The sequence below is a fragment of the Triticum aestivum genome, chromosome 6B, assembly GCF_018294505.1.
Source record: "Triticum aestivum cultivar Chinese Spring chromosome 6B, IWGSC CS RefSeq v2.1, whole genome shotgun sequence".
In the NCBI taxonomy this organism is placed as follows: Eukaryota; Viridiplantae; Streptophyta; class Magnoliopsida; order Poales; family Poaceae; genus Triticum; species Triticum aestivum.
In genome coordinates this window covers 387049181-387062911 of record NC_057810.1, presented here as the reverse complement: position 1 = coordinate 387062911, position 13731 = coordinate 387049181, and the positions used below count along the sequence as shown (strand labels likewise).

General features: G+C 53.0%; 1 protein-coding gene across 14 annotated transcripts in view; it reads left to right on the top strand.

Annotated features, from left to right (window-relative positions):
• The window catches only part of LOC123137229 (protein phosphatase 2C and cyclic nucleotide-binding/kinase domain-containing protein), a 37079-nt gene extending 27187 nt beyond the window's left edge, over positions 1-9892 (top strand). For 4 of the 14 annotated variants that reach the window (XM_044556873.1, XM_044556874.1, XM_044556876.1 and 1 more), the window contains 9 exons: positions 6496-6727; positions 6939-7249; positions 7335-7419; positions 7525-7591; positions 7709-7986; positions 8175-8240; positions 8512-8633; positions 9002-9158; positions 9350-9892. In XM_044556873.1, coding sequence (XP_044412808.1) covers positions 6496-6727; positions 6939-7249; positions 7335-7419; positions 7525-7591; positions 7709-7986; positions 8175-8240; positions 8512-8633; positions 9002-9158; positions 9350-9595 — 1564 coding nt within the window. In that variant the 3' untranslated portion in view covers positions 9596-9892. Of the gene's footprint in view, positions 1-6495; positions 6728-6938; positions 7250-7334; positions 7427-7524; positions 7592-7708; positions 7987-8174; positions 8260-8511; positions 8634-9001; positions 9159-9349 lie in introns of those variants that run through there. The other 10 variants (XR_006467919.1, XR_006467921.1, XR_006467920.1 and 7 more) reach the window with 10 other exon arrangements.
• The last annotated feature ends 3839 nt before the right edge of the window (positions 9893-13731 follow it).

Below are 13731 nucleotides of genomic sequence, written 5' to 3'. Positions count from 1 at the left end.
TACCCTACAGGCACGTCCATATCCTGATGCATGCATGCACTAAGCTAGCTACATGCACGGCCACAACCACCACCATCTTATCCATGCACTAACTAATCGGCCAGCACACTTGCCAACGGCCCTGCCGTACGCGCTGGACTAGGTGCGCACACACACGCCCACACGCGACACCTGGTTTATTTCTAACACTCGCCGGGCAGCGCGGGTTGGGTTGTGGCCCAGTGTGGCTGCTGCTCCGGTCGTGGGTGGCCCCATGGCAGCTTGGCAGGTCGGCTGTGGCAGCGGCTAGCATGTTCTGGCGTCAGCTCGTCCGTACGCGGCTTGTGTCGGCCTCCGATCCCTCTCCTTGTCGTCTGGGCGCTACTTTCGTCGAAGGGTTGGTCCTCTCCCAGTTGCGGTCCATCGCTCATCTCGCGGCCGGTGTTGCAGGACCGAGCTCGTCTCACGCCCGGCTGCAGGACCGACCTCGTCTTGCGCCCGGTGCTACAGGATGGGTCGTTGGAGGCTAGTTTTGGCCGGCCTATTGGGTCTCGGCGCTGGGGGCCGCCTAGGGGTGCGAAAGGTGGGGCCTTTCCGCTCGTCTTTTTGGTTGGGGTAGCGGCGGGTCTCGGGTGAGGTGGTGTCAAGGTCTTGGATGCCGGCGCGGCGGCCCAGATGGTGGTAGCTCGGTGCTCATGGGCAGAGCCCGTGGCTCGGTGCTGCCCGGTGGCCATGGCAGCGTGGGCAGCGTGCTAGCTGGGGTGTGTCGTTTGGTGGCGGTGAGTGTTGGCCGGGGTGAAAACCTCTATCTTCGGACGGACCAGTCGCGGCGAAGCTCGTTCCCTTCTTGAAGGCGTTGTCACGGCTCACATTGCCCGTCGTGTTGCTCCTCTGATCCTCGAATCGGGCGGTGGTGGCGCTCCGGTGCCGTAACCTTTCTGAAGGCGCCGCCTTGGAGGCCACGGTTTGTCTTATGCAGCTTCATATCTTCGCGGTGGCGTGTTCACGGTTGAAGGCCCCGGTTGCTCTCGTAGTGCTAGGGGTGGTGTTGCCGCGCTTAGCGCCAATGTATCCTGCATTGGGTGTGTGCGTGTGTTGTGTTGGCATGCGTTTGTACCGGGTTGTTGATGATCGTTGCTTTATATATAAAGCGGGACGAAAGCCTTTTTTTGGTAAATCTTTAATTTCGAGGGAACCTTAAACTTCTATATATATTGATCTCGCAAGGCCGTACCAGTATTAATACCATCAGCCTACATCGATTTTATGGTAAAACTACCAGGATTTATTAGCTTTCACCGAAACGAGTCGTCATCACCTGATAGGTTGGCCACCATCAACCTCTGAACCAAATGAATCCAATAAAAAATTCATTCTTGTTGGGTTTGGCCTGGCCGCCCTAAGTATCTCCCGCATGCCATGACTTGACTTAACCATATACTATATTGATAGACTGTACGTAGATAACCTTGAGCACCAGTTATATGTATCCTGGTATGTACGCCGATGCCCACATAGTGGCGCATGATCACCACCGATGATGGCCTCTGTAACTGTATATATAGCCTCATCGATGAATGGAAGGGTGTGCGTTGAGTCTCCAATTCCCTCATACGCTCCTGATCCGGTCAATCCCTTTGGTCCGAATCACGATCCCGCTTCCGCCGCCATGGATGACCCGCCCCAGCCTCCCTCCACCACCGCTGATGCAACCGCCCCTCTGGCCACCGCTCCATCTCCGCCTCCTGCGCCGCAGCCTGCTGCTCTCGCTGCCGTCGCTGATGCAGCCGCTCCTCTGGCCTCAACACCACCACCGCCGCCGCAGCCTGCTACCATCCTGCCAGCCTCGCTTCTGCATACGCTCGACATCCGTCGGCATGTGCCGGTGACTCGATCTCCTCGCCGGCAACCATGCGCAATGGCGCCGGCACTTTGACACGGCGATCGGCATGTTCGGTCTCCGCGATCACATTGACGCCGCCGCGGTGCAGCGCTTCGACGACCCCGAGTGGGTGATGGCAGACAACGCCGTCGTTCATTGGCTCAACACCACCGTCTCCCCCGAGCTTCTGGACGCTGTGTGCAGCACGAGGACATCGCACTAACCGTGTGGACGGCGATCGACGGCCTCTTCCGCGATAACTACCTCGCTCGGGCGGTCTACGTGGACGCCGAATACCACGCCACCGTCCAGGGTGACATGACCATCATGCAGTACTGCACCAAGCTGAAGACCTACGCCGACCAGCTGCGCGATCTTGGGCAGCCCGTGACGGATACGCAACAGGTGTTCCATCTCGTGCGCGGGCTCGGCCGTCAGTACCATGGCGCCATACCGCACATCACTGCGTGTACCTTGCTGCCCTCCTTCCTGCAGGCCTGTTCCTTCCTTCTTCTCGAGGAACACCATGCCGAGCAGTTCGCGCGCCAGCAGGGTGCCCATGCTCTCGTCGCCGGCCGTAGCGCTTGGCCCTCCAACCCTGCTCCACCGGCGCCCGTGGATCCTTCCGCTGGACGTGGGCAGGGCCGTCAGCGTCGCCGCGAGCGTGGCAACGGCGTCCCCAACAACTCTACGGCGCCACCCGCGCCGCTCGCGCCCCCGGGGTGGGGGGGTGGGGGTGGGGTGGGGGGGTCTGCCACCTCCCGCACCTGGCTCCAACTCCTGGACAGGACTTGTTCAGGCATGGCCCATGCCGTGGCGCGCGCCGGGCTCTGGTGTCCTTGGCCCTCGGCCCGGCACCCCAATGCAGCAAGCGATGTACGCCGCGCCCCACGTGCCGCCGCCTGGTGGCTACGGTGCCCCTGCCTACGGCGCCCCACCCGCGTACGCTCCTGTGCCTGCTGGTCCGCCTCCTCAGCCGTGGGACATGGTGTCCCTCCAGGCCGCTCTTCACAGTGCCACCGCCGAGCCCTCGTCGTCCGGCAGCACCTCCGACTGGTACTTGGACTCCGGCACGGCATTTCACATGTCCAACTCTTCTGGTAACCTCCACTCCCTTCTTCCCTCTACTACTCATTCACACATCATCATGGGGAGTGGTGAGCACCTGCCGATCACACACACTGGCATGGGCTCTCTGATCGAGGGCACCTCCCCCATTCAACTTCGCAATGTGCTCGTTGCTCCCTCTCATCAAAAACCTTCTCTCTGTTCGTCAGCTCTGTAGAGACAACCCAGTTTCTGTTGAATTTGACATCTTTGGTTTCTCTGTCAAGGATCTCAGGGGCGGTGATCCTGCGCTGTAATTCCGCCGGCGATCTGTATCCTGTGGCTGCTCCAGCACCATCGCGCGCGCGTCCGTTTGCGGGCGCGGTCACCACCGATCTGCTTCACCAGCGTCTCGGTCACCCCAGCGTAGCCACAGTTCAGCACATCGCCTCTCTACAGCAGTTTAGCTTTAGCAAGTCTGCTCCGCATAGCTGCCATGCCTGTCGCCTAGGAAAGCATGCGCGTTTACCGTTTCAGCATTCTCAGAGTTGTACCTATTTTCCCTTTCAGTTGCTACATCTTGATGTATGGACATCTCCCACTACAAGCATCTCTGGTTATCAGTACTATCTCGTCGTGCTCGATGATTACACCCATTTCCTGTGGACTTTCCCACTTAAGAACAAATCAGATGTGCTACCTATTTTGCATGAATTCTATGCATATGCTCGCACCCAGTTTCAGCTTCCCATCTTCTCTCTGCAAACTGACAATGGTCGCGAATTCGACAGTCACTCTGTGCGCTCTCTTCTCTCTGAACATGGCTCGGTCCTTCGTCTCTCATGCCCCTACACCAGTCAGCAAAACGGCAAAGCAGAACGTGTGTTGCGCACTCTAAACAACAGCGTCCGAGCTCTCTTGCTCCACGCTTCCATGCCGCCTCGCTTCTGGGCCGAGGCCCTTAACACTACCACCTACTTGCTGCACCGCAAGCCATGCCATGCCAGCACACCGCGCACACCGCACGAGCTGCTCCTGGGCGTCGCTCCTGACTACAGCGTGCTTCGTGTCTTCGGGTGCCTCTGCTACCCAAACACTGCCGCCACTGCTCGCCATAAGCTCGACGTTCGCTCTGCCGCCTGTGTCTTCCTCGGTTATCCGTCTGACCATCGCGGCTACCGTTGCTTCGATCTGGCCTCTCACCGGGTCCTCACCTCGCACCATGTCCTCTTTGACGAGGGCACATTTCCCTTCGCTCGCACCGCCGTCGCTGACAGCGCACCGCCCGCACCACTGCCTGCCGGGCCGCTTGGTTTGCAGGTGCCCGCTCTGCCTCGCGCCATCAGCAACTCTCCCGCGCCTTCCGGCGGTTCAAGCGTAGGCGTTCGATCCCGATCGGACGCGCCTGCGCCTCCCTCGCCTGATGCGCGCTCGCCGGATTCAAGCGCTTGCGTCTGATCTGGGATCGACGACTCACGCTCACTGGTGCTCGCAGTGTGCTCTCCGCTGGCTCCAGCACCGCCGTGTCGTCCTCGCCAAACGGCTCTGGTGGCCCTCCATCATGCGTGCCGTCGGCTCCTTCAAGTTTGTCCACCGCCTCACCACCCGCTGCTCCCGCGCCTCCTGCGGCGCCACCGCGGCTGATGGTCACGCGGTCTCAGACGGGCATCGTTTGGCCTAACCCACGGTACTATGATGCAGCTACGGCCACTTCCACGACGACGGTCTCACCCGTGCCTAGCTCTGTCTGTGTTGCTGTGCGCGATCCCAACTGGCTCGCGGCCATGCGCGAGGAGTATGCGGCTCTGGTCGGCAACCGGACCTGGGATCTGGTGCCACGCCCACCAGGCGCTAACTTGATCACTGGCAAGTGGATATTCAAGCACAAGTACCGGGCGGATGGCTCCTTCGAGCGTTACAAAGCCCGCTGGGTCGTGCGCGGCTTCCGCCAGCGCGCCGACGTCGACTACGCCGAGACCTTCGCGCCCGTCATCAAGCGGGCCACGATCCGCTCTGTCCTCACCATCGCTGCGTCGCGCCACTGGCCTGTGCACCAACGGACGTCAAGAACGCGTTCCTCCAGGGCACGCTTGAGGAGGAAGTCTACTGCTTACAGCCCGCCTGCTTCGTCGACACCAGCAAGCCAGATCATGTCTGTCGGCTGGCCAAGTCGCTCTATGGTCTAAAACAGGCTCCCCGCGCCTGGTTCCTGCGGTTCGCAGGGTACCTCAAGACTATCGGCTTCGTCGCCGCGCGCTCTGACTCCTCCCTGTTCACGCTGGCACGCGGTGCGGATGTCGCGTTCCTCCTGCTCTACGTCGACGATGTCGTGCTCACGGCGTCTTCTCCGGCTCTCCTCCAACACATCGTGCACCAGCTCACCAGCGAGTTTGCCATGAAAGTCCTGGGAGCTCTGCACTTCTTCCTCGGCATCCGGGTCACCCGTACTGCTGCTGGCTTCTTCCTCTGTCAGCAGCAATACGCCGAGGACGTGCTCGAGCGCGCCGGCATGGACACCTACAGGCCCTCCTCCACGCCTGTTGACACCAAGGGCAAGCTGCCGCAAGCTGACGGGCTGCTGTCGACGACCCCTCGGCGTACCGCAGCCTCGCCGGAGCACTGCAGTACCTCACCATCACGCGCCCTGAGCCCTGAGCTCGCGTATGCGGTCCAACAGATCTGCCTCCATATGCACGACCCCGTGTTTGTCACCAGAATCTGATCAAGCGGGTGCTCTGCTACGTCCGTGGCACGCCGTCCCTCGGGCTCTATCTTCGCGCTTCACCAATACTCGAGCTTCGCGTCTACACCGACGCCGACTGGGCTGGCTGCCCCGACACGCGCCGATCGACGTCCGGGTTCTGCGTCTACCTTGGTGATGCTCTGGTGTCATGGTCTTCCAAGCGACAAGCCACCGTGTCTCGGCCCAGTGCTGAGGCCGAGTACCGCAGCGTCGCCAACGCTGTCGCGGAGTGCGTGTGGCTCCGGCAGCTCCTTGGTGAACTGCTCGCTCCGGTGACCACGGCCACGCTCGTGTTCTGTGACAATGTGTCGGCAGTCTACTTGTCGGCCAACCCCATCCATCATCGTCAGCACCAAGCACGTGGAGCTGGACATCCACTTCGTGCGCGAGCGCGTGGCTCTTGGACAATTTTGCGTGCTTCACATCCCCACGTCGCAGCAGCTCGCCGATGTGATGACCAAAGGCCTGCCCCGGAACGTGTTTCTTCAGTTTCGGTCCAGTCTTTGCGTTGCCCCAGCCGACGACACGACTGCCGGGGGGGGGGGGGGGGGTGGTGGGTGGTGGTGGTGATAGACTGTACGTAGATAGCCTTGAGCACCAGTTGTATGTATCCTGGTATGTACGGCACGATGCCCACGTAGTGGCGCACGATGGCTGGAGTAGTGGCGCATGATCACCACCGATGGTGGCCTCTGTAACTGTATATATAGCCTCATCGATGAATGGAAGGGTGTGCGTTGAGTCTCCAATTCCCTCTCCCTCAAACATATATGAATAAGCAGTCCAGACGGATATAGGTGGCGCTCAGTCCCTCACTATTTAGCACATCTAATTACCATTTCAGGTATAACAAGCCACTTCAGTCTTCGGTCCGTGCCGTGACTAATGGAACATTATGGGCTCTAAAGCGGGAGGATTTCCGGGGAATTCTGATGTCAGAATTTTCAAACATACCATCACTGAAGTTGCTCCGATCTGTACAACTGTTTACAAGATTGACAGTGCTTCAGCTAAGTCAACTTGCCGACTCACTTGTTGAGGTATCATTTGCAGATGGACAAGTAATAGTAGACAAGGTATACTGCCTGAAATTGTTTTTTTAATGAAATGGAAGCTTTTATTGATTGTTTGCACCATATCAGGGAGATATAATCACAAAAGAGTTCACTCCCCACCTCTGCATCTGCAATGCACACGGCCAAAAGAAAACATATCGGCATGCTCTTCTGCAAACTTATGGGATCCTTGAATAGTTATTAATTGTTTCTTTTGTGAACCCTTTTTCAGGATGATGACGTCTCTTCTCTATATATTATTCAAAGAGGCCATGTGAGACTTACAGTAGCAGCTGATAGGTTAAATTCAGATTCGTGGGATCTTCTTAGTACTCACGGAAAGCAGGTCCAACAGAGTCAAGAAAGTGGTAATTATGTGGTTGAGATAGATGAGGGAGGTCACTTTGGAGAGTGGGCTCTCATTGGAGAGACTATCACATTTACTGCTAGCTCAGTTGGTGATGTGATCTGTTCTACTATAGCAAAAGAGAAATTTGATTTAATTGTTGGGTCTTTGCCTAGACCATCACAGGCTGATTCCAAGTACTGTACATGTAACATCTTTTTCATAGTCACCCAGGAGATGTTTCTCAGCTACTGAGCTTATCATTTCACGACATATATGCAGGCTTAAAAGTTCTCTTATCCCAAAGGAGAACCAGCATTATGCGGATGATGATTTGCCCTTCAGGAGGGTTCAGCTATCTGATTTGGTAGGGGGTTAGTATTTTAATTCCTTTTCTCTAATGTCAATGTTTCTATCAGGGGAAAGATTTGGTCAGATCATTGCTGATGCATGGTTCTATATATGTTCACAGGAATGGAAGGAGTGCATATATGCCGCTGATTGCAGCGAGATCGGTCTTGTCCAAATTAGAGGCTCTGGTATGACGATGAATTCAGCTTGGCTGTCCTTTGTTATCAGATGTATCAATTTTCTAACAGCCATACATGACTTTTAGCTAATTGTGTTCTGTTTCCTTTGTGCTAACCATCAACCAGACAAGATGAAAAGCTTCAAAAGGTTCTACATTAAGAGGGTAAATGATCTCCGTAAGGAAAAGCAGGTGTTTCAGGAGAAAGACATGATGAAAACTTTGAGCAAATCAGCTTGTGTGCCAGAAGTTTTATGTACTTGTGCGGATCAATCATACCTTGGAATACTGCTGAATTGTTGCCTTTGTTGCTCACTGGCTTCAATACTTAATGCACCACTAAGTGAGTCATCCGCACGATTCTATGCAGCTTCAGTTGTTGTTGCTCTAGAAGAACTTCATCGGGTAAGATTTTCATTTTCTGCATTTGAGAGACTAATAGGGCAGCCGGGTGCATGTAGCTCCCGCTTGCGTAGGGTCCGGGGAAGGGTCCGACCATTTTGTGTCTTTTCTGCAGACATTAAAAAAATTGTATTATCTTTCATATTATGAGCTTATCTACAATATGCATCTAAGTATGTACAATATTTCAGAGGTCTATTCTTTACAGAGGTGTTTCAGCAGATATTCTTATGCTCGACCGATCGGGATATCTGCAGGTGATTATCTGACCTTAAGGTATCTGGTGATAGAACTACCACTTGTTGCAGAGAATGTTCATGTTTCTAATAAGCACCTTTTGAGGAATGTAAAACTAATACACATGTTCATCTAGCCCTAAGACCATAGCATACAAATATATAATCCTTCTTCGACCAGGACAAATCTTGATTGTTGTGTAGTTTCTAATTTACTAAATTGACATTTCATGTGACAGGAGAGCAGATAGCATCGCTGTTCTAATGATAAAAATGTATTTATGTGTGACAGATAGTTGACTTCAGGTTTGCGAAGAAGTTGGAAGGTGAAAGGACTTACACAATATGTGGCATCGCTGACTCTCTACCTCCAGAGATTGTTCTTGGCAGGGGGCATGGGTTTACTGCTGATTGGTAAGTGGTTATCTACCCCCATGTTTGTGTAAGACCTTCCAAATTATGCGTGCTGTGAATTATTGTTGTCATGGATGTCTTTGTTGTTGTCATTGTTGCCGTCGGTGTCAGTGCCGACATGCCCATTTTCCTCTAGAAGATGCTTTCAGTGCCGAAAACACAGCAGATGGAGACATATAAAAACCTAATCTCTCCCAAGAAGCAAGATTGAAGTAGATACGAAATTACAAATTCTCTTAAGGAAAGAATGCACATTAATATTTTTTGCACTACATTCTTCAGCTGGAAAGCTATGAGTTTGCGATTTGTATGTATATCTATAGTTCTGTAAACATTAAGCAATCATTATTTTGCTTTTGTATGATCAGGTGGGCGCTTGGAGTATTGATTTATTTCATGCTGCAATCAGACATGCCATTTGGGTCCTGGAGGGAGAGCGAGCTAGAACCTTTCGGTAAGATTGCGAAAGGTCGCCTAATTATACCATCAGCTTTCAGTGTGGAAGTTGGTGACCTTATAACCAAGGTTGTATCCGTGGTCCAATGTTTGTACTTTCATTGTTCATACTCCCTCCGTTCCAAAATAGATGACCCAACTTTATACTAACTTCAGTACAAAGTTGGGTCATCTATTTTGAAACGGAGGGAGTATATATCTTTGACCTTATTTGTTCTATGTGCAATAAGGCAACTCAATTTTGTGGTTTCCCTGGCCAGCTACTTGTGGTAGATGAAAATACACGCCTTGGAGCCACAGGTGCTGACGCTGTGAAGGAACATCCCTGGTTTGATGGCATTGACTGGAAACAAATAGCAGATGGCACTTCAAGAGTACCTCAAGAAATCTCTAATCGCATCGACATATATGTAGAAACTCTTCAGAAGGATTTAACAGTGCCCCCTTCCGTCCTGACTGAAGATCCTGCTGATATGACTACTCCAGAGTGGATCAAAGATTGGTAATTTCAGATGAATGCTGACAGATTGCTGGTGCTATTTAAGAAAACTTCTTTTGATTTTTTGCGAGCATTTTCATATCTTGTGAAAACAAGATATGTAGATAATTAAACCTAGCGAAGTTTTGTCAAAAAGATAAATGGTCAAGCTGCAATCATTTCTTTAGTGCCATCAAAACGAGAAAATAGTGATAAATTGGTTTCTAGTAAGGCACCAACATTGGATTGTAAGGTGGCTAATAATCCATGTGATACATATGTATGGATATCCGTCTTTCATTTGTCAATTATTTTGCAATTTTCATCTTTTGCTATTCATCTGTGCGATTTTTGTGTAAAAACTTTACGAGAAAAAACAAGAGCTGTGTGTCCGAAGGTACTTGGTTGTAACTTGTGCTCTTTATGTAAGACGAGGATTCAACATGGGTGACTGGTGGCGGCTCTTGTGTGATGAGGCAAGCTTTGCCATGAAGGTGGCGGAGGGCAGCCTTCCTGGAGTGAAGCCAACGAGTGGGGTGAAGGCTTTGGGGCACCTCCCGGTTATTCTCCCTGTATCTTCGTAGGCCCCTTTGAGGTATTGGTGGGGGCTCGATGCACGTCGCCTTCCTTGAGCATGCTCTTCAAGCGTTGTGCATCTAATGATGATGGTGTCGACGAGGAAGGCGCCGAGCTATTAAAGCGGGTATCCATGATGTTCCTGGCAATGATGATGAGTGGTATGCTGTCCCACCTACATCAAAGTTATGTATGGTAGTGTGCCCGGAATATTGTTGTGCCCCATGTGCTCCTCGCGTGACCTTCAGGGGTCACACCTTGGTGTAGAGCCTCCGAGACATTTGTTGCCTAGGTTGCGAATTCGCGGAGGTTGCTCATGTATTCCCATGGGGTCGTCTTCTTTGGCCCAGGTGGCGATAGGGCGTGATGGAATCTCCCACAACATTTTTGATAGTTGGTTTCTTGAGCTTGCATTTCCTTCACCCCCCCCCCCCCCCCCCCCCCCCCCCCCCCGCGAGGGGCTTACTTGGTTGTTCGGGCTTCTGCTGGCGACGGAAGAGCATTTCCTTGACACCCCCCTTGGGCTCTCTTCCTTCTTCATCTCGACGGCTTAGGGGCTACCTTGGCGCCTTGCCCTGTGGTGCTCGAGCGCTCAAAGTGACTTCTTCAAGCTATGAGGACCATTGTGCCGGCTTATGTTCACCTTTTGGGGGCGAACAATCTTCCTTGGTGCATGGAGGGGCGTGTCTTCCGAAGGCGTGCTTTGTGTTGGCTCTTCTTGTGCTTCCTCGTCGGCTTTATGATGGAATGACAAGGCAAATCCTTGAATGGGAACGATTCTTTGAGCAACCGGCGCAGCCATGGCTGAGGCCTATGTTGGCTCTTCCCGTGCTTCCTCCCTGGCTTGATGATGGAATGACAAAGCAGATCCTTGAATGGGGGCGATTCTTCGAGCAACTAGCGCAGCCATGGCTGAGGCCCGCCATGGCGTCAGGGGCGTACAAGGCTTCACATCCTAATGAAGCGATGATCTCGACCACCGGCTGACATAGTGAGGCTTGTCGTAGTGGCTTGAGGCGAGTCAAGCACGAAGCGGAGCTTGCTGAAGTCAAGGCCGACAACCCATAGGCTGGCGGCATGGTCCGTGATGGTGGGTATCATGTGAGCTCCTTGTTTATAGGGGATTTTGTCAGGCATGCATCCATGCCATTTTGTTCACCCCCACCATGGTACCTGCATTTGTCCCGTGCAAAGGTATTTTTGGGGACACATGGGCCCGCATGGGGTGATGCGGCCGTTCCTCCTGAGGTTCCCAGGCACACTGAGCTTACTACAATTGCCCGTCCCATGACTTGATGATTTGTGCAGGGAGAACCAAGTGGAGCTTGGGCCTTGGCAATAGGTTTAGTCACCTCGTGGGAGCGCACCTTACATCCTATGGGAGGGTCGTGGAGAGTAGTGCCCGGGGCACGGGGCACTTGGAGTGCAGCCATTTTCGGAGTCCCACGACTCTCAACTAGCCATGCCTCACTAGTTCCCCTGGACTCCAAGCTCTCGGCCTTCGTTTGTGTAACGCCCCGAGACCGATACGTCAGATGTCTTCCGTTTATTCGTCGTCGCTGCCATGTCATTTGTTTGCGTGTTGCACTTTGCCATGTCAGCATGTGCATTTCATCTACATGTTTTCAAAACTTGCATCCGTTCATAGCTGCCCGGTCTCCCAGTTCTCTCCGTTGTCCGTTCTGAGTCCAACCACACTCGCACGCGCCCGCGGCACCTCCGAAATATTATTTTATAAGTGGGATAAAAATGTTCTCGGAATGGGATGAAAGTTGGCGTGCGGTGTTATTATGTTGTAGGTAGACCGCCTGCCAAATTTCGTCGCATTCGGAGTCCGTTTGATGCCCCAACGAATAACTATAGCGACAGTATAGCCGGTCTATCTGTCGGACGTTTTCGGTCTCCGAAAATCGTCGCCGGGCCTCTCTCTCTCTTTTCTCCCGCAGCCCAACCCCTCTACACAACCCACCTGCAGCCCACCTAGACATCCCTCCGCTCCGGACCGTCCAATGGCGATTGTACGGCTTTGAAACGGCCTCAAACGCCCTAACCCTAACCCCTTTCCCTATATAAACACACCCCTTCCAAATTTGGCAGCCTAGCCCTCCACCTACCTCATGCGGAGCATCCTTCCACCATCCCCATGGACTCTACACCAACACATCAAGCCCTACGTGGACCCATGACAAGAGTTAGAGCACGTGAAATGGAAACCAAGGTGAACTCCTTCCTAGTTGACATGCATATGGATACAAGTGGAACTTGGTTGCTTCCTCACCAAAATACTCTATGCATCATTAGGTACGAAGAGGAACCCTTCCAAGCAGCTGAGGAACACCCCCAAGTCCAAGGAGAAGTGACCCAAGTCACCAAGGATGAAGAACAAGCTGAACAACAACTGGACAGGAAGTCACGGGCGACCCCGTGCGCACGGGCCCACAGACTACACAGGGAGCTATGGTTGTAGCACCCGGTGCGCACGGGAGCCCCGTGCGCATGGGCCCAACTTACCCCGTGCGCACGGGCCTCCCAGGATGGCCGACTAAGATTGCCCCTTCGCCCTCCTCTCCATCTCCTTCGACCCCAAAGCTATATAAGTCGTACCTAGGACCATGTTTAGGGTTACCATCATCAAGACCTCATCTCCTAGGAGCGGGAAGAACTTATCCATTGTATCTTTCCTTTGATTGTGTTTGTGAACTTGTGGATCTTGTGTTGCTATTCTAATGAATGTTTAATTGGGTATTGTTGGAGTGATTTCCTCTTTGTGTTTCTTGGTGTTTATCCTTTTCCCCCTCCAAGTGTGAAAAGATCCATCTTAGGGTTCTACCCTACAACATCTTGGTATCATGAGCAAAGTTGATTCACATCTTGGAGTCCCTACCTTTCACTTTCTAGCTTGATTTTGTTGTTTTTCGTCCTAATCCAAAAATCCCCACCAAAAATAGCCCCAAATTTTTTTCTTGCGATTTGTTTGATCTTGTGAGATTTGGTTGTTTTGATCCACAAAGTGTTTGGCAAGTGGATCTACCCCCCTACCATCTTCCCCACCCTCCCATCCTTTGAATTTGGCCACAAACTTGAAAATTACCATGGATCCGGAGCATTTCGGCCGCTTGCAGAGGACCCCGTGCACATGGGCCATCGGGACCCCGTGCACACGGGCCGCACTTACCCCGTGCGCACGGACTATCCAAGGACTTTCATCCATTTTCTGATTTGCTTCATTTTGGTTCACCACCACCACTTGTGTTCTTCCGCACTATTTCACGTGGTTGTTTGAGTTTTGGGTCGCGGTTTCTCTCGTGTCCTAAGGTGTTTCGGCTACTTAGGCGCGATTCAACGTCATCATCACAGCTACTCGACCATCGACTTGGACTCCACATCGGCTTCGACCAACATCACCTTCATACCAACCGTAAGCAAGGACGGGAACCTCGACGATGCCTTTGTGCCACCCTTGCCATTACTTTGATAGCTTTGAGCCTCTTTTGCGTAGCTTACCCATCAGCTTGTTGAGTATTGCCGGGCCACGCCTTAGTGCACCATTAGTGTTATGTCTCTGCCGTGCAAATACTACTTGTTATC